Here is a 27,159-nt window from a genome sequence, read left to right as displayed (position 1 = left end):
TTTTGTTCAAGAATAAGGAAGAAGTTTCCATGAGGAAAAAGTAACTTTAAAATTATCTTTGTATTTCAAGAAAATAGAAGAAGAACTGATAATGTAGAGAAGATGAAAGAAGAAGTATGTTCTTTCTTAAGAAAAGTTGTGCGCAAATTATCTTTTTGCTTTCAAAGAAAAACAGGTATAAGGTAATTAGATTTCTATGGCTTCTGTTAAGAGTGGAAGAAACTGTGTTATAAGTTTGATGTTTGTGTATTCTTATCAAATCCTGTGATTATGAATAGAAGAGACAAGAAATCTTGTGTGGTGTTTATGTTCTTTAAGTCTGATATTAAGTTTGTGGGCCCCTTTCTCTTTAGGAGATAAGGTTTTATTTATAATGCAAATTTATATATTGTTCTTGCAAAACATAAACATTTTAAATGCACCTTTATTTTGTGGTGGTTTTAATCCTGAGTTGCAAAGGATCGTTCAAAAGGAAGGGATTATTAATATTACCGAAGCTTTGGAGTCTTCATCAAAGGATGAAATCTTAATGGAGAGTTTGAAAGCATATTAAGTTTGTGGGGCCCTTTTCTCTGTAGGAGATGTTTTTATTTATAATGCAAATTTGTATATAGTGCTTGCAAAACAAACATTTTACACACACCATTAAAGCAATACCATAAATCCACACTAATATTAATTGTTTGTAAATAAAGATATTATTTTTGAATTTTTTTGTCTTTCACTCAATCACTTAAGTTAACTTATTATAATAATATCCCACGTCTTAATCTGTGATATTATCTAAAAAGTTAATAAACCACTCAGGTACGTGCTACTCTGGTAAAATGGCAACCAGAGACGAGACATGCACTGCTTGAAAAGAAGTCAACGGACACCATATTATGAAGAACAAGCAGCCATGGCACCCACCTTAATAAGATGTAAGACTTCCTTGCTACGATGACTGCAGCAATCCTATGGGCCATACTTTCCACAAGCATATGATAGCAATTAATGGAAATTTTGGACCCTTCTTCCTATATGCATGTAATGAGGTGCTGGACTGTTGTAGGGCAGACGTCTGTTGACCTCACCTGATGCTCCAGTTCATCCCACAGATGTACACTAGGATTGAGATCAGAAGAGTTCTGTGGAGGCCAGTGAAGTGTGGTGATATTCATGTCCACAAACTACACAGTTACAACAGCAGCAGTAGTCTTATGACACAGTGCATTTTCTTGCTGAAAGAGACAATGGTCAGTTCCATAGAAATGCCACATAAAGTAGGAAACATTGCATTGTCCAGAATGTTCAGATACCTCTCAGAGTTCAATGTTTGTGGCATCACAAACAGAGGTCCAAGGCCAGACCAGGAAAAACAGGGTCATACTATCATGCCACCACCTCCACATTTCATAGTTGGGGGTTAGGCCAGGGGTCGCCAAAGTTATTTGCCTGTCGACCCCTTCAAGCATTTCTTGACTTTTTATCGACCCCCTATATTTTACTATTATGTAATTATAATAGGACAAGCAAAAAAGACACTTATGTGAGTTTTTAGATTGTTTATTTTATAGTTACAGTGTTTATTGTATGTATAATATAGTATATATTATTATATTACTATTACTACTACTATTACTATCACTAGTAATATCACTGGTATTACTAGTGATATTAATAAACTACTGGTATTAATATCACTGGTATTACTACCAGCGCTGCTCAACTCTTCAATATAGAGAAGTTTAGTTCGTGAATGAATAACGATTGAATTATAATATGTATGTTGATGAATTTTAGAACAGTAACGCTCACTTGTATGTCGATGCACAAAAATGAGACTGGGATCGAATACTTGTAAATATCAGTAAATAAGAACCACGCACGTGTTGCAATCTTGCTCCCACTGTGCCGGCCGGCAGGAACCACCAACATCCATTTATTGGTAAATACGTCATTTTGGCCTACTTGATTGGCCTCAGTAACTATTTTCATGACCTTACTCCATCTTACAGATCCATCCTATTCATGGACCTGTAAGATGGAGGTACTGATCCCACGATTCACTCTTAATTGCGTTGTCATTACCTCCATGTCTTTTGTCATGGAGGTAATCCAAGTTAACCAAATTAAATATTACCTATACAGTGATGTCTTATATTTTTCTGTCAAACCCCCCCCCCCCCCAATCGATCCCTAACAATGTCATATCGACTCCTTTGGCGACCACTGGGCTAGGCACTTTAGTAACAGACATTACTGGGCATCTGCCACATTCACATCCATCCATCTTATAGGTAGAGGGTGGAGCATGATTCGTTGCTCCCACAATGCAACTTCTATTCCCACTGTACCTGCTCTTTGCACTACTGAAGACGACGTTGCATGTTGGTTTGGGTAATGTGGGTCTTGCATATTGCAGTCCTACTATGGAAACTAATATTGTGTTACATTCATTGGGTAGGTCACTGTGGGTGGCACTTACAGTTTGACTTCCTACTCTCCCATCTCCCATCATCACTGATTGTTGACCTGGGATGGCCCAATGTGTCAACAATGTGCCATACAGATAGGCCTTCAACAATGCATCCTATCATGATGCTTTCAGACTCCATCAGTCACAGCCATTTCATCCAGACACAGTTTCACTGACTTGAAGCATCATATTCCTCCAATTTATATCGGCTACAAACGTGTCTCATTACATGGCACGATGTCCCTTGCCCATGTGGGTGTCAGTTGGCATCTTTTCAAGCAGTGTATATGCATACTAATATCAGTTTGAATCATTTTGCCAATAATAAAATCATTCTAATGGAATGAAAATAGTACAAGAAATTAAACAACACTTTAATGCTTCTGGCATTTCATTGCTGTTCCAGAGACATCAGACGTGCAGTATAAATTATAACAAAGACACACCAGCAACATAAAATAAAGCGGAACTTAGTAGACTAAATAGAGTAGGAGTGAAATGGATGAACAGTGAAATCAGCAACAGATTCACTATGGATTCACAACAGATTACACTAAGAATATAAAATGCAGTCTAGAAAGATTGGACAAATATGGAAAAGAAAGAAAGAAAGTAAAAGACAAGTTGGCTGGTCAGACCAAAGATACTTCAAAGGAATCACCAGACCATCAAACTATTCTGGAATCATTAAATAATTCCAGTTTGATGGTCTGGAATTGTTTAATGAGCCACCTTTTTTCATCATATATCATACTGGTATAAACAGTGCTATGCAACACCTTGAAGGGAGGAAAATAATAAATATTAGGGAAATTAGAGGTGAAAGAATCAGAGTGATATCAGTTTTGGTTAGACAATGTTAATAATGCTGTGAGAATGAATGACATATCTCCGCATATTTTTAAGCAATGTGCAAAATAGCTGTGCCTGTCACCTAGTTATTGTCTTGCAGTGAGAAAGGTTATTGAGTCCGCGCGGTTAGCCTAGTGCCTATGCGCTTTGTAACCATATGCCTCGGGAAGGAGTGTCCTAGGTTCGATTCCCATTGATGACGTTAGGAGCTTAAGGATCTTTCTCAGTCATAGCCAAGTTAGCCGGTCTTGGGCGTGGACAGCAGGGTTTTTTCCCCCAGTTTATCTAGGGTTTTTCATCCCGTAAACAGGCAAACCAGCCCCGTGAACACACGCTGCTACAGTCAAAAAATACATCCCCCCCCCTCAGCAGCAGGCTCGGCAACAGGCCAGCTGGGGGGTTGTACTAACAAACGTCGTATCTATGTAACACGCAGGCCCTGCAATGGAAGCGGAAAAAACGCACAGAGGAAGAAGAAGTGGGAAAGGTTATTGAGCATTTGCAAGAAGGCAAATCAGTACCACTCCACAAGCTTTTTTTTAGGACAGAAGTTTCCAATTATAAGACCAGTCTGTATATCATTAGTTGTAGTTGTTAGTGGAGAGGTTGGTTAGGAATAGAATTCAGGATTGGATTGATGGACAAAGGATTCTCCATGATGGTCTGCATGGGCTTATGATGAATAGGTCTTGTTTTAGCAGTCTTCTTACATTTTATGAGGTGATGAATGTTGGACAAGGGAGATTCCTATACAGTGATATTCTTGAACTTCTATCAAATGTTGTTAATCTATCAAATGCAAAGGCATTTGATAGATTATTACATAACAGGCTGGTGTACAAGTTGCAGAAGATGGGAATAGATAACAGATTGGAAATGTACTCGTTGAATAAATGCCAGCAAGTAGCATTTGATGAGGAAATTGTTCAAAAAAAAAGGAAGGGGTGGGTGGGTTATCACTAGTGATGTGCTGCAGAGTTCTGCTCTCGAACTCCTACTATTTAACATATTGGTTAATGATGTTTCATGTGGATTGACTGGAGATCTTCAGTTGTCTGCTAATGACGAAGAGTTAGGGAGAGTTATAAGGAGTGTTGTTGATGTTAGTTCTCTTCAGGAAGATTTGAATAGACTTTTAGCTTGGACAAATGAATGGGGTTTTAGTTTCAGTACTAATAAGTTGCAGATGAAGTGCTGAGATATAAAGCTGTGCATGTATTGGTGGAGCTGTGCTTCAGAAAGTGATTAAGAATTATGATCTAGGGTGACAGGGAACTGAGGTTTAGAGTTACATTGCAACTTCTTCAGACTATTCATGCATTGCTACTGTGATAAGAAGCACATTGACAAGTAGGTATAAGAAGATGGTTGTGCCATTGTTCAAATTTATGTGAACTGTTATGCTCAAATTTGGTCAGCTAGTTTTTGTTGTGGAGTCACTCATCCCTAGATCCTCTCCAGGGGAGGATCTAGAGATAAGTGACCAAGGCAATATATGGACTGGGAAATGTTGTGCAACATCTTCAGAGACTATACATGCATTGCTACTGTGATAAGAAGCACATTGACAAGTAGATATACGAAGATGGTTGTGCCATTGTTCAGATTTACGTGAACTGTTATGCTCAAATTTGGTTAGCTAGTTTTTGTTGTGGAGTCACTCATCCCTAGATCCTCTCCACGGGAGGATCTAGAGGTAAGTGACCAAGGCAATATATGGACTGGGAAATGTTGGTTCTGGAGAGAGGTGAAGGGAATGCAGATCAAAGAGTTTTGGTGAAGAGATAGATAAACAGTGAAGAGGAAATATGATAAAGGATTTAAGTTAGTGAGAGGGATTGTACCAGATACATAGAAGGTTATAAAAAGAGTGGAAGGTAAGATGAGATGAATGATAAGCCATTAATGGAAATTGTGTGAAGGTGTGGTGACATGGGTGCAAGGAGACTGCTGGGTCAGTGGATTGCATTGACAGATTATGCTGTGAATGCAGATAACATAAATTAATTTAAGATTCAGTATGATAAGACATGTTGCTAGTATTTGCTTAAAGGCAGATTTTATTGCCCGAATAGTTTCTAAAAATATCAGACTTCTTTTATTTGATGTGTCATGTAATAACACAAAAAAACCACAACTCCAGTTATATTAATGATGCTGTGTGCAGCCATTTACATGTCTATCAGTTGAGAGAGTGTTGTCTAGCTGTATGGGTTAACATTCAGTGTGGAGATTATGAAACTGTGCAGCTGTTGTTTTTATGTATTGAAAGCTGTAAATGATTTACCGATAGGTTAAAGGTTTATGCACTGTTCAAGTTGTAACAGTATTTATGGCTAGGCTAAGTATTTGGAAAGCCATTTCTGAATCTTGACATTGTCCATTTCTTTAGCTGGAAAGTGTAAGATTCATAAAAATTTCCATTGCTCAGAATTCATCGAAAATGGAGTCCTTGATTTCAGCTGCAGTCTTTTTCTATTGAGGATGCTCTTTTGGAGCATTTGATTGTAGAAGTTTCATTCTGAAGGCCAGTTTTGCTCTTTGTTTTATGTGGCCCTACCCATTAAATTCCTAAAATTTACAGTGTATTAGTACTGTGGATGGGCTAAAAGATATTTTGTGATTTCTTTATTTTTTATTATACTGTTTATTTAGTTGTATCTTTTGTTTATTTTTTTACATAATCTGGAAATCTTGCTCCAGAGACCAAACATGAATTTTTTCAAGTCACTTCAAGCCTCCAGCAGGCAGGATGGTGATCCATTGGGCAATATAATTCATCTTTAACCTAAAGATATTCAGAAACATTCATTCCAACAGCAGGATTCTAATCCAAAGCCCCCCTGTTGATTGGAAAGCAGATATATTAACTTGCCAACCTGTCCAGCCATTTAACTCGTGTATCTTTATCATCAAAATTCAAACATGGGTGCACTATCCAAACTGAGGTACTCTGCATTGATGAGAAAAAGCTTGAAGAGAGAGAGACCCATCCACCATCACATAGAATGAAATCAGAGAGAAATCTGCTGCCCAATTACAGAGAGTATTTATTACTAAATAAATAAGTTTATTTCTTTAGTGATATTTATTAAATTTATTATTTAATATTATCTCTTGCTGGAATAGATACTGTTGATTGCTGATTAATTGGTAGGCCTCGAGGTAGTGGAGAAATTGTCTGTTGATAACTTTTTTCCTTATTTTGGAGAGGATTGAAGTGATTGCAGTTTGATGGTAGACTTATCTTCCTTTGTTTGGAATAGGTTTGATATGTGAACATTATTCCAAGATTGGGTTATGTTTGATTTATACAGTATTTAGCAGTTGTGAATAGTGTTTTCAGTGGAAAAGTTTTGAAGCTAAAGAAGCTGTGGCTGAGATGTGTTGACAGAAAAGACTAGCTGTGCCCAAGAAGAGAAATCTAGTCATGTTGGAGGATCTGAGTAAAAGTAAAGGGATATAGAGTGTGATCTTTTTTGCAAGAGAAGACAGGACTGTGCTTTATATATTGAAGTTTACAAGATTATCCTTGATCCCACAGAAGAATAGGGAGAAAAAAACAACAACAGAGATTAAGGTCTTGGTTATGGAAGATATAGTAGTCTATAACGAGTGTGCAACACAAGGCTTGTAAAACGAAGAGGAATGGAGCGTACTGTCATCAGCAGAGCTATGGATAAAATTTATATAGGAAGAAGACATGGGATGAATGTGCAGACCTTTTTTTAACATTATTCCCACTCTTGAAAAGTTGTAAGCCTATAGTACACCCAATTCTCCATTTACACGGTCGATTGGTTCCAGAAAAAATCGTGTAAATGAAACCGTGTAAAAAAGAATACAGTTCATATGAAAAATAGAAGAATAATTCCAGATGCGAAAACCCGATACGAGCAATAAGTTATTTTCAAACAAAACATATATATATATACACACACACACACAGTAATCCCTCAATTAGTGCACTTAATGCGTTCCTTAAAACAGGCGCATTAATCAAAATCGAATATAATAACCTATGGGAAAAAGTATAATTCGTTCCTCAGATTTCTTTTTTGAATCTTAATTTTTTTATAAAAGAATTAAGGTATGTCTCAGGGCCAAGTTAAAGGAAAACCATGAAGCTGAAAGACAATAAAACATATTCAGAATATAAATTTTATTATTCTACTTCTTAACAAAGAACTAACATAGTTTGGCAGGCATTTTGTTTCTTTTTTTTCATACAACCGATGGTATGCCTTTTCTATTCTTCTGCAAATTTTACTGCTTCTCTCTTCACCAGGGTCAGCCTCTAAGCATTGCTGCTTAAAAATTCGATTGTACAAAAAATATTTTCAAATTGTTTCTGTGAAATCTCTTTTGGCTGACTATCAGTGGTTACATTTTCTTTATATTCTTCAGGATCTTCCTGCTATGCATCTAAATTTAGCAGGTCGGAATCACTCAATTTCTCAGAATGAGATTTAATTAACTTGGATTCATTTCAAAAGCTTCTAAAATCATTTGCACAATGTGGAAGAATGTGCTTCCAAATGGTTCGCAGATAGCTAGCAGTAATTTCATTTGACTTTGCGACTTTATAACCAGGCTGAGATTTCTCTGATTTGGCTAGAAAAGTCTTGGAAGGCTTTCCCTTCCAAAAAAAGGGCGGTTTCATCGATATTAAATATTTGTTGATCACAATAGTCCCCTTCTTACAATTTTCTTCAAAATCTCTGGATATCTCCTTATCTGCACTTGCAGCTTTGTCTGTAATTAGAACATTATGTAGACTATTTCTCTTTTTGAAACACTCAAATCACCCAGCACTAATGTGGAATTCTTCTTTTCTTTCCAGATTACAAAGAGACAATGCTTTTGATTTAATAAGGCCAGTTTTTAGCGGGATCCATTTTTGGTTACAATCTTCGATCCATGTAAAAAGAAATCTCTCTAATTCAATCATTATAATACTTTGATTTCGAGTGCATGCATGATAAACTTGAAGCAGCCTTACCTTTCTCTTTGTATTCAGCAGTTGATTCATCCATTTTTGTGTTCTTGTCCTATCTTTGTTCTGGATTGGCCTTGTTCGTTTTTCTTTTATTTCAAGTTTTTCTTCCAATCAGATTACTTTTTGAATAATTTTCACACTTCTATTTTTTGCTCACTAATTCTTTTACTCATGATTAAAGGTTAGGAAAATAATTTAAAATAAAAAAAGTAAGGAAAACAATTGCATGAGATATGCTCAGCAAAATGCTATGTAAAGTGCAGTAAAGCAGATGGCATAAATTTTGACGGTAAATTTGGAACATATTGTACATGGAAATAGCGTAGTATGCCATTAAAAAATAACTTTGTAAAATGTTTCAAATCAGTAACTAAATTATTTCATCCTGGTGAGTGATTTTTTAAAATAGTTAGCCATTAAAAAATGTATAGATCGAAAATTTTTAAAATCTGTAACATTTATTTTTAAGATGCATGTAGGCACACTAATCAAATTTTAGAGGTGCACTAATCGAATTTGGGTATAAAAAAAAAAATGACACACTAATCAGGGGGCACAATAATCGCAGGATTGTTGTATGTACACACATGCATCTCTTAAAGAAAATAGTGTGTTACTAATAAAACAGAAATTCAAAAAGATACAAATATACCTGCGCATATGATTATTAGTTAAATTTTATTCACCATCACTTTCTGACAGCAGCCGTATTCTTTTGTGTGAGACATTTCCATCACTTGAAACACTTTGGCTATCCTGTTCATACTACAATGGCAAAACGTTTTCTTCAGTAAAAGGAACTAAATTAGCACTAATTTTCAATAATTCTGAAGGTTGATTTTCTTTTTTCTTTTTTTTTACCACGAACTCTGTAATTAATCATTGAAATCCTGTTTTGACTAGATCTTTGTATAATTCTTCATATCGCACCATACATGTCAGTTCATGTTTATGCAGCTCATTCAGTATTTGGATCATGTGTAAGAAAATGACTGCAATTTTACAAGCCATTTGAAGCCCTTCTGTAATTAATCCTGCAGTGAGTAGAATCACTTCATTAACATCATCACTTTTTTCATTGAGATTCTCAAGGACAGCTTCTATTATTTCGTCATCACTAACAGCTTTGTCAAGCATCAGTTCTTCAATATCTGGAAACAAAAATCATCAGATCCTTCTCCGTCAACTGCACATGCTAATCTAATGATATTGGAATATTCAGTTGTATGCAAAGATACAGGGCTTTTCTTTTTCATGCATTCTGGCCAACTAACTTTTCAGCTTTGCATTTAAAGTTGATGGTTTCAGTTCTGATAACACCAACTTAGCAAGTTTGATGCAATCCAAAATAGAAAATTTATTCCTCACATCAGTAATTGTCAGTAAATTATCTCTATCTAGTTTATCCAAAATGTATTGCAATGTTCTTATGTAGTAAGTTTTGAAGGTAGTGATCACACCCTAGTCTAGTGGTTATATTAAGGATGTTGTATTAGGTGGCAGAAAACAAAACTCCTCATTTGGGTGTTCTAAAACAGGATGGCCAGGCACATTGTCTATAATCAATAAAACAGATTTTTTCCATCAAATAGCATTTAACTTCTGGAACAAAACATTGATGGAACCATTCATTAAAAATTTTTTTTGTAACCCAACCTTTTTTATTTGCCTTCCAGTGCACTGATAATGTGTTAAAATCCACACCTTTCATTGCTCGAAGTCTTAGAGATTGATTAATGAGTAATGGTTTTAATATATGATCTCCTGAAGCATTGCTGCTAAATAATAGTCAACAATCCTTAGCTGCTTTAAAGCCACCAGCACTTTTTTGTGATTTATTATTATTATTACGTAACACCTACAGAGAGTGTTACTCATTGAGGGAGGGCACCTACTCTACAACATGAATGCTACTAAGAATGGAGTGAGGGCTAGTTTTTTTCTCTCATAGACTGGTGTGTGATGGAATGAATTGCTATTGGATGTTCTGCATGCAAGTAGTGTGAATGAATAAGTATGATAGTTGGTGCATGTAGTATGTGGCCTCCCTCCATGAGTCTCTGATTCCTTGGAGGTCTCTCTTAATAATAATAATAAATCAGAAATTTTTAAAACAAAAATTTTGTGAATGTAGTTACTATACTCTTTTTTCAGGTTATCTTGGAAGTAGTGGAATAAGCTACATTTCCGACTTTTCTTACCATTCATACTATAGGCTTACACTGCATAAAATATTTCCTTAAATTTTTTACGTTATCACATTGTGTGGTACTTTGTATATAATTATTTTACTACTGCCTTACTTGCCGATGCTAGAATTATATGTTGCCATTAAATTGTTACAGGGAACTTATTTCTGGAAAATGCAATTATCTATCACGTGTCTCCGTCAACTTTACCCTAAACATGGTGGAGATGACTGGTGGTGTTGGATCTTGTATTCCCACTCGTGCTAGTCTTAAATTAGTAATACATCCTAAAGGCAAGACTCTGAGAAGCTCTGAAAAGTGCATCATACTAAATGTTTATGCTGTTTACAGACGAGAAATCCTAATGAAACAGTGGGCAATATTGTGAAGCAAACAGTGGAACTGATAGGTGTAAGTAAGATGGCAGTATACCGCATGAAGAAGGAACTTACCATGACGGGACAACTGTGTAAGCCAGGAAGAAGAGGCCTAGTGCCATAGGACTACGCACACGCTTGATGAAATATGACGATTTTACGCTGTCAGCAATTCGTCCAAAAATGCATGACAAAATTCCTATGATATATAAGGTAATGGCTTTTATAAGCAATGATGTTGTTTACAGCACATTTCATTAACAACAACTTACTGGTTGTTAAAGGGCCTTGGTTTTGTTTACACCACAAGAAAGCAATCATTGGCATTACTTGAAAGGGAAGATATAATTTTATGGCATCGCCAGTATTTGCATTCTATCAGAAAATATCATCACGAGGGACGAAAAATCTATTATACAGTCACCTGGGTGAATGCCAGTCACACCTGCACTAAAGTTCTCCAGGACACAACAGTTAAAAAGTGCTCATCAAGCATTTTTGTTGGGCTTAATGACAGTCCTGAAAGCACCGAGTAGAAAGGGATCTCGTATAATCATAACGCACGCTGGCAGCAAAGACGGATTTGTACCAGTGGGGCCCTTGAAATTTTACAAGCACAGAAATCAAAAGCCGATTATCATAAGGAAATGGATGGAAAGCACTATAAACATTGGTTCATGAACATGTTTTTGCCAAACATTGAGCCTAACAGTGTTATTGTAATGGACAATAACACTAAACCTTACCATTCTTTCTGACTGGAAAATGTGCCATCTCAGGCTACACGCAAAAAGGACATTCAGAAGTGGCTGAAGGAAAAAGAAATCAGTTTTACTTCTGATATGGTGAAAACAGAACTATTGAACTTGGTGGCAAATGTCAAGAGTCAGTTTAAAAATATCGCATGGACAGTATTGGCGAACAGGAAGGACACACAGTTATTCATTTTCCGCCATATCTTGTGAACTGAATCCCCATAGAACTCATCTGGGCACAAATTAAGGGACATGTTGCAGCTAAAAATACAACTTTCAAAATTTTAGATGTTGAAAGACTGGTCATGGAAGGATTTCAAAAAATTACCCAAGTGCATATGGAAAAGTTGCATAACCCATGTTATTGAAGAAGAAGAAAAATTCTGGGCCCTTGATGGAATGAAAGATGAGGTGGTGGAAAATGTGTATTTCACAGTAGATGACAACTCTGAATCTTGATTTAGTGATTTATCACAATCTGATGATACTACCTACAGCCTGAGTGTGGTGTTGAGGAGCTTCCTCATTAAATTAATGAAGGGATAAGAGTGTTTATGCATATATTATTGTAATAAAATATGTCATGTTCAGAAATGTGCATGGTGACGAGTGAAGTTCACTTCATAACGTAAACAATCACTGCTTATCTTAAACCAGTTTATTATAAACTATATGACATCTACTTTTTTTACAGCCTATCAGTTAATTCCAGAAAATCCAAAGGCACACTGTCGTATTCATATTAGCAATCATGATGTAATGCTATACATAGAATGGTATGATTTGGGCAGTGATGGCTTTTAGGGGATTTTCTACGCATGTGCTTAGTTACAAATGTGATGCACTTCACTATTGCCATAGTAACAGCAAACTAATATCCTGCTACCTTCAGAAGCGGTACGGCCTCTAGTATATTTCTTTACTTTCAAGATAACCTGAAAAAGAGTATAAGTATGTGTGCTCCCTTTTTGATCCCCCATTCATGTATACACATGCACAGCTTAGAGGCAGACCATCTTATGATCTGCCTCTAGCATTTGCGATGAATTATTGTGCAATGAACTGTCGTTCAATCAGTTGTTTATTCGATAAATTGCTTTCTTGATGAATTGCCATTTGTTAAATTGTTTATTCGATAAATTGCCATTTGTTAAACTGTCTTTCAATGAATTTTCATGGAACTGTATAATTATGAAATGTATTTTGTTCCATTTTAGATGGTATATGAAGATGCTTCAATGCAACAGATGTAAACAGTGGTTCCATGAAGGTAAGCATGTCAAATAAGTGCATCCTCTAATTTTTAATTTATTTCTCTTTTTTTTAAAAGCCAGTTATGTTTTGTTTCTTGAAACATTCTTTACAATTTTAACCACTAATAATCTTGACCAGCATTATCAGAGAAGTACTAATATGGAAACATTGTTCAGGCACATGAACAATGTTTAGTTGGAATGCATGATATTTTATAGACAACACTAGTTTCTACAGCTCATGTTTCTATAATAATATGAAGCTTTCTAGAAACTGCAAAGTTAATATATATATTGTATAAAGTTCACTAGTTTAAAATTACTAGTGAACTATAAACAAATGCTAGCCTGATTACTGTGATTGGCTACCTGATCTCTAAGCATCACGCTGTAGGTTTTAATCCTGTCGTGGCTATGGATGTTTATGAATGTATTTATGTAGGAGATAAATTACATCATCACCTGCATGAGCTACTACCCTGCTTATTGGGGACTAACAGTGAATGAAAGATATTGTTACCAGATTATGTTAAAAATATAATAAATAAATAAATACTAATAATAAAAACTTATCTACATTAGTATATCTTTTGCTGGCTTGGAGTTACAAAAAAAAAATGCTGTTAAATTCATGTCTTCTGCTAAATAAATATTAAACAAGATTGCATAAGTTGCCTCCATAGTGCAATTGGAGAATGACAGTATGTTGTGTGCCCTTCAATTGGAAAAAGCATAAGTTCGATTCTTGTCATGACGGGAGGAATCTTTATATGGAATTTTTCAGTTGAAGGTGAGTTAGCTGATCTCATAAGGAGGTAGCAGGGTTCTTTTCTCCCGGAAACTCAGTTTTTTCATCCTACATACAGGCAAATCGGCCTTTAGGACACATGCAATTTACAGACAAAAATACTAGTAGTGGTGGTGGTGAGCAATAGGTGGTGCAGGTGTAGGTGACGGAGACTGAGAGTTTGTAAAGCAGGTGCCCTCCCTTGATGAATCCTTGGAGATGGCACGAAATAATAATAATAATAATATTTATTACACACTTATTTATTTCCACTGCTTATCTGACCACAGTAAGAATGCAATTGGCCATTCTGATAACTGATGGGTTTGGAATAAGTGCAGGTTCAATTACATGGCGCGCTGTTCCAGAAGTCAGTTGATATATAATGGTGACATGTCATTTAATTGAAGTGTTAAAGATACCAAGCAATTTTATAAGCTAGGTTTATAATCCTTTTTCCCAAGTAAGCAAACAGACAAGTAAGTCAAGTTTGCAGCTGCATGTAGTGCAACACTAGGTAGCTCGTTGTAATGGTGGAGTAAGCTCTGATCACTTTCCTTAGAATTTTCCCCTAATGCAAAGCACATTTCCTTGCGGAGATGTATGATGCTATGCATATAGGTAATGGTCACTACCCATATCGGTTTCGACCTTTATTGAGGTCTCGTCAGTGGGAGCCAGACCTAAAAAAATGCCAAGGAGTGAAGTAATACAGAGCTTATAAATATTTTACCTAAACAAATTGCCATAAGTTGCTTTGACCTCATTAAATAAAAATCTCAGGAAGTAAGATGTAGAAAGTTTTTTTACCTTGGATATATATTATGTTAAAGATACCAAGCAATTTTATAAGCTATGTTTATAATCCTTTTTCCCAAGTAAGCAAACAGACAAATAAGTCAAGTTTGCGGCTGCATGTAGTGCAAAAAAAAAAAAAAAAAAAAAAACTTTCTGTCCACCTCTACAACTAGTTGCCTAGTGTTGCACTACGTGCATCCACAATGTTTACTTATCTGTTTGCTTACTTGGGAAAAAGGATTATAAACCTAGCTTATAATATTGCTTGGTATCTTTAACATAATATATACCCAAAGTAAAAAACTTTCTACATTTAATTGAAGTGTCGCTGTTTTGAAGATCAGATAAGCTGTAGATTGCTGTAATAATAACTTATTTATTTAGTAATATTTATTAAATTTATTATTTAATATGAGATTGAAAAGTTACATGTTTTGTCTCTAGAGCAGGGTTTCTGGCCTATGTAAAAAATAAATAAAAATTAAAAAAAAATTATAAATTTTCCATATTTCATCCTGCAGCTAATGCTGAAACTCACTGAAATATTAATAGCTGAATAAATTATTTATCTTTCTACTGTTGTTGTTTGTACTGTGAAGCATTGCTATAAGGTTGAATTATTGGAATACTCATTATTATTATTATTATTATTATTATTATTATGGGTATCTCCATGGAGTCCGTAGACTCATCGTGAATGAGTGTACTGACTCCATGTCAGTACATTCATCATATCTATACACTCATCACAATATATATCATATCTCTTCTTGAATTCATTTACAGTTGAAGAACTCACAACTGAGTCAGGCAAAGCATTCCACTCATTCACCACCTTCCAGGCAAAAAATCTAGTTCTCACACCCTTGTTTAACCACACTTTTCCTTAATTTCCAGGGATGATCTCGTGTTCTTCCATCACTATCACACAGCTGAAATATTTCCCCTGCATCAATCTTATAAAAACTTTTTAGTAATTTAAATGTTTCTATCATATCCCCTCTTCTCCACCTATCAACCAACCTCTGCAATCCACAAGCTCTCAATCGATCAATGAAGGGAGCATTTTTTACATCACCCACCAACTTAGTCACTCCTCTGAACCCTCTCCACCAATTCCTCATCTCCAAGGAATCCAGGTGACCAGACTTGAGCACAGTAATCCAAATGTGGAAGTATCAACTCCTTATAAAGGAGAATAATAACCTCTTTATCTCTGTATGTTAGTGTGTTCTTCAATAACCAAGTAATCCTATGTGCAATCTTGGACACCTTAGCAGTGTGTCCTCTGAACTTCATCTCCCTATCCACTAATACCCCCCCCCAAGTCCCTAGCGTCATCAATCTCTTGGAGTACCGTTCCATCAATGTAGTACACAGGTGGTCATCTTTTAATCCTAAAATGCATAACTTTACACTTTTCCACATTGAACTGACACCCATTACATTTTGCCCATTTTGCCAGCTTATTTAAATCATCCTGAAAACTGTCAACATCAGCTTGATTTTTTATTGCGCTACCCAACTTTGCATCATCAGCAAACAACTGAATATCTCCCTTCAAGCCATTTCCTATATCATTTATGTACAAATTAAACAATAATGGCTCAAGCACAGAGCCCTGAGGCACACTACTGGTCACTTGCCTCATCCTCGACTCTGCTCCTCCATACACCACTTTCTAGTATCTCTCCCTGAACCATTCTCTTATCCATATCGCAGTTTAGAATCCATCCCCATCTGTTCTAATTTGCAACAGTATTCCATGGGGTATCCTGTCAAAAGCGTTAGCAAAATCCAGAAGTATCACTGTGTAGCTATTTTCTTTGTCCAACTGGGATGTCATTCTATTATAAAAAGTTAATAAATTGCTAAGGCAGTATCGACCTTTAACAAAATTATGTTGGCCTGTATAGAGTATCATATTCTGATCCACCCATTCTTGAATTTTGTCTTTAACCAACTTTTCCAATACTTTTACCATCACTCCTGAGATGGTGATTGGTCTGTAATTAACTACCGCAGTCTTAGAGCCACCTTTATGCAAAGGAACTACTTTGCCTTCCTTCCACTCTCTAGGGACCATACCAGAATTCAAACTTAAGTTAAATAACCAAGTAAGAGGCATTGGCAATTCCTTTGCACATTCACGCCACACCTGAGCTGATATTCCATCTAAACCTACAGCAGTGTTTGCATTTAAATCCTGCAATATACTAAGTACCTCTGATTTATTAACTTCACTTCTCATGTTAGTTATTGCTACGGGTACAGAGATATCCTCACTTGGGTGATAGACTTTTGAAAAGTGATCAATCAGTAACTCTACTATTACATCTGAATTGGTCAACTCAATGCCATCAGCATGCACTGAGGTTATCCTTCATTCTATGTGGTATGTGGCAAGTAAAAGTCATTCTTCCTTTTACTTGCCAAGCAGAAGAACTCTTTGGGATTACCCTTGATCTCCTTGGCTAAGGTCTTCTCATAATCTGATTTAGTTTTTCTTACTATGCTGGTAACCTTCCTAGCTTTAGCCTTGCACTGCTCACGGGTGCACTGATCACCTTTCTCCTTGTAAATTCTCCATAACATTTTCTTTTTTTGCAGATCAAGCCTGATACTACTACTTATCCATCTAACGCCTACCTTGTTTGTCTTCCTGACCATGGGAATACATTCTGATATTGCCTTCCTTGGATACCCCCACTGATTTTATCCCATGCACTGCTGACATCTTTCCCCTGCAGTATGTTCTATTATTGGGCGGCTGTAAGCTCACTCCGAAGCTTGTTATAATTATCTAACCTGTAATTCCGTATATACCCTTTTTAAGAGAGAAATCCATAATCCAACCTCCCAAGTCAATACCACATGATTGCTCTCACCAATTGGAAGTAACGAGGACACCGTACTTATGCATATGTCCTCTGAACCAATGACCAGGTCCAACACTCTCACACCACAAGTCCCTTCAGTTATGTGCTGTTTCAAGTAATTATTTCTTAGAAGGTGTATGAATTCCATTTTCTTTTTGTCACATGATATTTCCTCCTTCTAATTGATATAATTAAAATCCCCCATAATAATCACTAACCCTCCACTCATTGCACTAATTTGCTGATGCATGAATTCAATATCACCCCCTGTATCCCCTAGCCTAATGCAGCAACCAACTGTATATTTGGTTGTGTTGATCACTATTTCACACCAGACCACCTCAAATGAACTATCATTCACACATCTATCCTCTTGATATACTACTTTCTTTGGCTGCAACTCATCAGCTATCATTAACAGTACTCCCCCCCCCCCCGTTCTATTTTCTCTATCCTCCCTGAAAATATTGTACCCATCACATTCAATTCCAGTAACTTCTGCTGACAGCCAAGTTTCACTAATGCCTACAACTTTTGGTGAGATTGAACTGACTAATACCAAACATTTTCCCTCTTATTTCGAATGCTTCTTGTATTAGTATACAAAAATTGCAGATTCCTTTTAGTTCTTGTAACAGCTTTAGAACTGATATACATGTCACTAATTTCAGTAGTCCAATGCCGATTTTTATCCACTCTATTCTGCAATTTATTCTGTGAAAAAGGATCAACAAATATACATTCACAGCATAAGTTTCTCCTTCTTACACTCAACTTTTTCAATTTGTTTCCCTGCCCAATTACTTCAACTTGTTCAGCAAACAGTGACTTCTTCAATCGCTTATGACCTTCAATGTTTAGATGCAACCCATCTCTTGCATACAGCTGTCTTTTACCTTCAAACACACTCCAGTCATCAACAAATTGTAGACCTCTTTTTTTGCACATTCTTGCAATCATATCATATATTATCATCGGTCATCTGCTTAACTCATAATTTTCAAAACGAGGCAACACACAAACTATCCTCCCTTTGACACTTTTCTTCTTCACAATAGCTAACAATGTTCTTAAATCTTTTGCTACCTGATTAATACTACCACTCAGGTCATTTGTACCCACCATAACTATCATCTTTTCTGCATCATGTCCTCTCTTTATTGCTAAAGTCACTCTCTCTCTATTGTTCCACCAGCCAAGCACTCCTCTGGCATACCACTCTCCATACCCTTAATCATAATCACCATGTATTGTACCACTCATAACTTCATTCAAATCCAAACAAGCGTCACTCATGGCCTCATTTTCAACGCTATTCAGCATGATTCTCCCAGTTTCATTACTTTCCCTCAACACTCTTTTACTTACTCCCTCACTTTCACAACATCTTATTTTTTCTAGACCTCTTGTGCTTTCATTCTGTCGACTCCCAATCACTCCCATACTATTTATTGCTTCATCATTCACAAAAGACTCTCCCTTACTTAATCCTGTTCTAGTTACTTCAGCTAAAGTAATCTCCATAGTATTAATTTCTCTATTCAACACATTTAACTCAGTTTTAATTTCCAGAACTCCTTACTGAGCACTTCCAATTCCTCTTGCAGGGGATGAAGGTTACTTTTCAGTTTCACGAACTCCTGCTGAAGCTCTTCCACTAAGGTCCCAACATCTGCTTCCATTCCTAATCGCTCCAGTCTATCCATACACTTCTCATATACATCGACGTTTTCATTCCTCTCGTTTAGCCAAACAGTCCACAGAACCTCTACATTCTTCGGCACATACATAAAGCAGTTTCCACAACGCATCCCTTGTGAAAAATCCAAGGCAGAGCGAGACTTTCGTACAGAAGTCCTCTGAGCCGCTGACATATGTCTCTAAAGATGGTGTCCATCCTTAGATGGACACCATCTTTAGATGCTTAAATAGTGGAACAAACTGCAATGAAAACACAATATGCGTAGGCTGTTCAATAAGTAATAAGACTATATTTATACAGAAAACATATTACCTTTAATCATCATCATTTACATGGTCTTTTTCGAAGTAACTACCGTGAAACGGGATGCATTTGTCCCAACGTTGCGTCCACTTCTTAAACACATGTGAGAGTCCGTTTTTTGAGAGTTCTTTCAAAACTGCCTCCGCAGCTTTTGCACATGCTTTGTTGCTTTCGAAATGGCAGCCTTTTAATGGTTTCTTGAGCTGAGGAAACAGCCAGAAATTGCACGGTGCGAAATCAGGACTGTATGGAGGGTGTGGTAGGATACCTGTGTTGTTCTTCTGCAAAACGTCCACTATACAACCAGCAATATGTGGCCTTGCATTATCGTGGTGCAATAAGAAGCCATTCTTCAACAATGGATGCTTCCTTTTGACGTGCTTGATGATAATCGCTGCTGTGTTGATCATTGTCTCTGTGATGGACATTGAAGGTCTTCCCTCACGTTCAAGATCTTTCACATTTTGCCTTCCTTCCTTAAAAGTTTTATGCCAGTGAAAAACACTTGCCCTCGACATTGCTTCATTGTGGAAAGCTTCGCGTATCATGTTAAAAGTGTCCGATGCCGATTTTTGCAAATGCACACAAAATTTAATCGCATAACGCTGTTCCATTTCGAACAGGACGCTTCCATTTCGAAGACTGGTCGCGCCTCATAGGCACTCCGATGAGCACTTGCGTTTAGTCACATGACACTCTGGCACATCAGCTCGTATACGCCATCTGTCAACCTCTTTTGTTAATACAGACAGCAACATTTCTTTATTCCACAGAAATTAATATTGTGATCAGTGGTTTCGCCACAGTAAAATTAGTCTTATTACTTATTGAACAGCCCACGTATATACAACAAAGTTTCAACAGTAACACCCAACTGAAGGACACTTCCAACCAACCAAAGTACAACTGCAGCACAATTTAAGACAAAAAGCCTCATTATACTTTAATTTAAAAACACTTTTTCTAACATAGCTTTGGCCAGGATGAATTAACCATTGCAAAAAATTCCTGCCCATTGTTTTGAATCAACTCATTCCATTGTTCTTGATGGCCTTGGCTTGTGAAGAATTGTCTGGTATGCCTTCTTGAACTTTTTAAATAACGAAACCTGTGGTGAGATCATAATTAAAAGAAATACACGTATTAACCACAGTGAAAATGATTTAATTGTAAATATTTCATCCTAAGTATCTTAGGACATCATCAGTACAGTAGTTTAAACAATAATAGGAATAACATACAGTTAGGGCACCTGATTACAATAGAATCTGTTGTAATCATGCGCCCTAACTGTATGTTATTCCTATTAGTTGTTTAAACTCAGAGCAGGAGCTAGGGTCTTTGCCACCCCATGCAATTTTTATCTAAGTGCCCCGTAACGATCCGAGCATGTGGGGTTCTTTTATGATAATAAAAATTTATATTATTTGGAATTTCTTAAATAAATTTTTAAAGAACAGCCACACGTTGGTTCGCTAAATGTAACGAACTGGGGGTGTCAACTAGGCAGGATAATCGTTAAAAACCCGAATATTAAAAAAATTCTCAAAAGCTAAAGCAAATTTTGATAAAGCCACTTCACTTTAATCGTTGAATATTACAGGGATTATAGCCTTCTCACCGATCCGAATCGCTAACAAAATTAAAATGAATTTTAATTAAAGTTAAAATTTATTTGAACTAAAGTTTAAAAAATTCTTGCATTTTACAAGTTACTAAATTCTTAGTAACTTGTAAAAATTTTTTAATAATTTTTGTAAGAGGAACTATCTTTTAGGAAAATAAAAGAAACTCAAGACAGATGAGAAAATAAGAAAAGAATTCAGAAATAATTAGAACATTTAATATAAGTATTCAAAAAATAACATCTTTACAGAATAACAGAAAATAAATTAAATTACATAAATATACTTGAATTTTTTTAAATTAAAATTTTAGGGTTTTTGATTTCATATTTACAAAATTAGAAATAATGGTCTTAACGTCTAATTCCGCACATGTATCATTTTCAATAGCTATTAACGCCAAACTAACAAGCCTTTTTTGTGACATACTTGTTCTTAAGTAGGTTTTAATCAATTTCAACTTGGAAAAGGAACGTTCACCGCTCGCTACACTAACAGGTAAGGTTAACAGTATTCTTAAAGCAATTGAAAAGTTAGGGAAAGATAAATTATTGGACACAATAAAATTAAGAATATCGAAAGGGTTTTGAATATTTAAATTAACCTTCCGAAAAATATCCCAGAAAGCACATAACTCGTCATATAGTTCTATTGCATTCACTTCATTATTGTCGCCATCCTTCAAGAGAATATCTAAATTGTCACAATTGTTTTCATAAATCTTCATTATTAATTTGTAGTAATCAATACAATAAATTGAAATTATCATAATATGTTTTTAGTTGTTCAAAACGTTCTATTAATGAACACATTACAACGTCTAGAAGTGTATAAAACACATTCACTCTAAATTTATCTTCTGGTGATTCTGGCATTTTATCATGATGCTCGTAGTCAAATTGTCGTGTCTTCTTTCGTCTTTCCATTAAGCGGAATGTTCTATTTCGAACTTCCGTACCAGTTTTAAATTCTTGTTCTCCATGCAGTGTGATTTGAATGCCACTTACTTGTTATTGCATGGTTTTATTATGAGTAAACAGTAGAGTGCTGTTAACTAAATAACTCAATTTAATAAGGCTGTTGAAGGAGCATTCTTACGACTCCATCCACCTCTTCACTCAGTTCTTTTGCCGTTTTTAGAACTTCTTTAAAATTTGTATCTGATCGATACTCTTGTAAGAATATTTTTAAGTTTTTGATAGATTCTAAAGCAAGTGCAATGTTCATATTTTTGTCTTGAAGCATTTTACTCACAGGTTTTATTCTGTTAAGTAAATCATGCCAAGTTATAAGAGAGAGCAAATAAATTTGTAGTCCTTTGTTTTAGCACATAATGTTTGTGCTTCATGCTGAGTTTCTTTATTAAAATTTTCATTATTTAAAATTTCAAAAAGTGCATCGTAAATTTCTCCTAACTGATATCGTAGAGAGTGGATTGCATTAATTTTACTTTCCCATCGCGTTTTTGATGGCTGTTTCAATGTTAAATGTTTTATGAACTTTAAAAGGATTGCCCAACGTTTGTAAGAGAATGAAAAGAAATTGTATATCTTGAATAATTGCAAAGAAACTAATTGTATCTGCATTCACTTTGGCTGCATCGTTAATGATTAAATTTAGAGTATGAGCAGCACATGGCATGTAAAAAGCCCGAGGATTTCTGTTCAAAAGCAAATTTTGGAGCGCATATTTTTTCCCTTTCATATTTGCCCCATTGTCATACCCTTGACCTCGCATGTCTTCAATGGGAATGTTCCATTCTTCCAGTTGTTCCATTATTGTTGTACATAAACCACGTCCTGTAGAATATGATATATCTGCAAAACCTAAAAAGTTTTCCATGATCTTGACAATTCTATTGTCACAGGAAACAAAGCGAATAATAGTGGTCATTTGTTCTGTTTTACTTGCATCAGGTGTGCAGTCTAAAATTATGGAATAATATTTAGATTTTCGAATTGATAATAAAATTGTATCCCTGATTGCGTTACTTAAAGTTTCCAACAAAATGTAAAACTAGCTAAACAAAAGTCATGGGAGGACTTTGGCAAGAATATAGAAAATAAATATCAAGAAGGTGGCAAAATATTCTGGAGGTTGTTGAAGACGCTTAGGAATGGAGGAAAGAGTGCTGTAAAAGGAGTTAGAGATGATAAAGGTGACATGAAAACAGGAGAAAAAGATATCCTTGAAGTATGGAGTAATTACTTTGAAAAACTGCTAAATGAAACAAGCAGTGATGACAGCACAGTGATAAAAAACACTGACCAGGCATGCAGTCAGGAATACATATCCATACTTGAAGTAGAAAAAGCCATCAAAGGCTTGAAATGTGGAAAGACAGCAGGAGTAGATGATATTCGACCAGAAATGCTGAAGTATGGTGGTATAAAAGTCTTACAGTGGCTGCACTGCATAGTTCAGAAAGCCTGGACAGAGGGACGAATTCCCGATGATTGGAGTAGAGCTCTCATAGTACCCATATATAAAAAGGGAAATAAAACTGAATGTGAGAATTACAGAGGTATTTCCCTACTGAGTGTTCCTGGCAAGATCTATGCAAGTATACTTGAGAAACAGTTGAGAAGAATTGTGGAAGAAAAGCTTGGTGAAGAACAAGCTGGATTCAGGCCAAATAGAGTCTGTCAGGATCAGATCTTCACTTTACGACAAATAGTCAAGAAAGCATGGGAATACAACAAAGATCTGTATTTAAGTTTTGTCGATTTGGAAAAGGCATATGACAAGGTGCCAAGAGAGAAGCTATTCAATACGCTGCAGTTATATGGTGTCAATGGGGCATTATATCAAGCAATACTTAGTCTTTATTTGAGATGTAAGTCAGCAGTTAGAATTGAAGGAAGTACGAAAAGATGGTTTAATGTTAAATCTGGTGTGAGACAAGGATGTACATTATCCCCTCTGTTATTCATTATCTATATGGATCACATTATGAAGGAATGTGGTATTAAACCTGATATCAAAATTGGAGATGTTAATGTCAGCTCTTTGCTTTATGCGGATGATGTTATACTTCTAAATAAATCCGCTACAAGTCTTCAAGATTCTCTGACTAAATTGAATAGCTGTTGTAATAGATATGGTATGAAGGTCAGCAATAAAAAGACAAAGACAATGAAAATAGGCAGAATCATTGAAAATGTCAACTGTGTTGTGAATGGAGAACCTGTGGAACAAGTAAAACATTTCAGCTGCTTAGGCACGATTTTTACTGAAGATGGTAAATTAAATATAGAAATAGACAACAGAATCAGCAAAGCTGGTATGGTTGGAAGTCAATTGAATAAATTCATATGGAATAAGAAAGAAATTAGTCGGAACACTAAATTAGCTGTATACAAGACAGTGTTCAAACCAGTTTTAACTATGGATCTGAGAGCTAGGTCAGAAGTAAAATACTTGACCAAATAAATTAAGAAATAGACAACAGAATCAGCAAAGCTGGTATGGTGGGAAGTCAATTGAATAAATTCATATGGAATAAGAAAGAAATTAGTCGGAACACTAAATTAGCTGTATACAAGACAGTGTTCAAACCAGTTTTAACTATGGATCTGAGAGCTAGATCAGAAGTAAAATACTTGACCAAAGACTAGAGACCGCAGATATGAGAGTCCTGAGAAAGATTAGAGGCGTGAACAAATGGCATCAATGGCAATATCGTATTAAAAATGAGGATATTAGGATAGAACTTGACATTGTCAGCATCCAGGAATGCGTTAGCAGAGCTAATCTCAGGTGGTATGGTCACTTAAATAGAATGGGAGAGGAAAGATTAGCAAAACAAGTGTTCTCTGCCAGGTTGGCAGGAAAACGACCCAGAGGAAGACCAAGATATAGGTGGATTGATACGGTACAAAGTGCCTTAGACGATAGAAATATAAGATCTGATAATGTTGGAGTCTTGACAAGTAACAGACTGATTTGGAGGAAAATTGTAGATAGGATGTTAGTAATGATGTAATTTTTTCATGTGGTACTGTCATATCCTGTACACCCCTTGAGGGTACATGGCAGGAATTTGATGATGATGAAGTTTCCAATATTTCATTTTGACTGTCTTTACTCAAATAGCGTACTCTATTGTTTCCTTGTAGGGCCCTTTCAACATGATTTTCCATAACGGGATCAAACTTCGTAAACAGTTCGACTAATTTTAAAAATTACTGTTATTCCTTTCATATAATTTATCGGATAATCTGCGAAAAGCTAAATTTTGGCTACGAAGGAATTTTATAATTTAAATCAAGCATTCTAAAACACTCGTCCAATGTTTGTTTTCCATTTCATGCATGCTTTGAGTCTGGCAATCAGTAGTAGTTTTGTTTTTTAAATTTTTATCAAGTTCCTTCCATTTTAAGAAATTTTTCATGTGAGTTAAACTAGTCTCATGTCTGCAAAGTTGTACTTACATTTCTCCAATCGTTATAATCTTCTACAAGACTACTTGATTCAGTAGGCGAAAGTTTGCAACAAAAGGAAAAAACAGAATTTAAAGTTTCTGAATAAATGAGCAATGTTTTTGGATTGAGCTCCCTGTTTTTCCATTTTTCTATTATAATACGTGTCGCCAAATTTACAACCATATGTGTCTCTGGGATATATTATTTTTTCTTTTGAACAGGCACATTTCAATTAAAACAACTAGTAATTTTTCATCAATATTTCCCCATTCACCTGGATCTTCTAAATTTAAGAGACTAACAACGTGTTAGTTTCGTGGTCAACTATAACTAAATCTTCTAACTGTTTTTCACTTAAATCCTGCGTCTTCTTATCTTGTTCAATAGTTGCAATAGTACTTTCATGCAAACTGGATGATGCATCAACTCAGATTTCTGATCTATCGAGTTGGTTACTATCTGCATCAGAATATTTTAATATTTTAACAAATTTATTAAGAGCTCCAGTTTGTTTTTTAATATCTGCTTCTTTCGCAGCATGACGCTTGTGATTTTGTGCACCAGATAACTTTTTAATTTTTGATTCTATTTCTATTTTATACCCACAATAAATTATTACACAACACGACACAGAGACGAAAGAATAGTCGGCACTGCGTTACTGTCAGTAGCCTACTGAGATGCGTACTGTTATAAATCTAATGTTGCTATGCTGTCATTACTGAGACATTGTAAACTTTTATTATTATTTAACTTTGTATTCTTGTAATTTCTATGAATTACTTGTGATGTCTTTTTTCTTTACTTTATACTGATATCTTTGTACTTTATACTTATATTAGAATAATGGAGATATAAACATATATCTCCATTATTCTAATGTAGCTGTACGCTCTTTCTCTCTCTCTCTCTCTCACTCAGAATCTCTCTTGTTTATATTGTTACGTGCTATGTTTACAAGAAAGTCAAATAACATTTATTTACATTACTATGAAATGTACACGAATTTAAACATTAGGGAGATTGCTTTCTCTATCCTTCTATAAAAACTCTTTAGCAAAATTTAGAACCTTTTTTCTTCAACTTTAAATACTTTCTTTAACACAAAAAGTTATCTACTCTCAGTTTACAAATTTTACTTATAAACTCCAAGCTTACTTGCCAAGAGGTTACCTAAATCTCTTTGTTAAGTTATCTTTATTACAAATTTGATATCAACTTCTAACATACCAATTGATTCTCTTAAGGACACTTCTTAACCTTATTAAACATATATCTTAAAAGTCTTTCTAATACAACTATAAGAGGAATTATATGAAAGTTTTGAACTTACAAAGCTCTGTATCTCACAATCAGTCAAAAGTCTTTCACTAAAAGCTCTATGGCAATTCTTTCATCTCAGATCTTCATCTGGAATTTTGACTTCGGCTATATCTCATCGGGAGTGTAGCGGGACTTGTACAGATCCGGAAAAATGTTATTCTCCCACGGCGAAAAGAAAAATTTACCAGCGAAGGTACTTCGGGAAATTTGCCTCGCCTTTTCTCCTCTACTTGGGCTGGACGACTGCTGTCTCAAGTAGCTTGAATTGCCGCCTCTAAGAAACTGAAAATGCCGTCTGCAAGAAAAAACGAAACTGACGTCAACTATCGATCAGCATCCCTCTCTGGACTGAAAACTTCTCTCTTCTATGGCGTTTGGGAGTTCTCCTTTCGGCAATTTGAAAGCCCTATCTGTGGCCTAGAAGTTGTTTCT

At 35.6% G+C, this 27,159-nt stretch overlaps 1 protein-coding gene across 1 annotated transcript in view; it reads left to right on the top strand.

Annotated features, from left to right (window-relative positions):
- The window catches only part of LOC150104099 (metal-response element-binding transcription factor 2-like), a 171,659-nt gene that overhangs the window by 109,167 nt on the left and 35,333 nt on the right, over nucleotides 1-27,159 (top strand). Inside the window, exon 9 of the mRNA XM_090396400.1 lies at nucleotides 12,851-12,903. Coding sequence (XP_090252526.1) covers nucleotides 12,851-12,903 — 53 coding nt within the window. The remainder of the gene's footprint in view (nucleotides 1-12,850; nucleotides 12,904-27,159) is intronic.

This window comes from Typopeltis vanoorti, chromosome 8, assembly GCF_054136105.1.
Source record: "Typopeltis vanoorti isolate ZY-2024b chromosome 8, IOZ_Tvanoo_1.0, whole genome shotgun sequence".
Classification (NCBI taxonomy): domain Eukaryota; kingdom Metazoa; phylum Arthropoda; class Arachnida; order Uropygi; family Thelyphonidae; genus Typopeltis; species Typopeltis vanoorti.
This window is presented reverse-complemented; position numbering and strand designations above follow the sequence as displayed.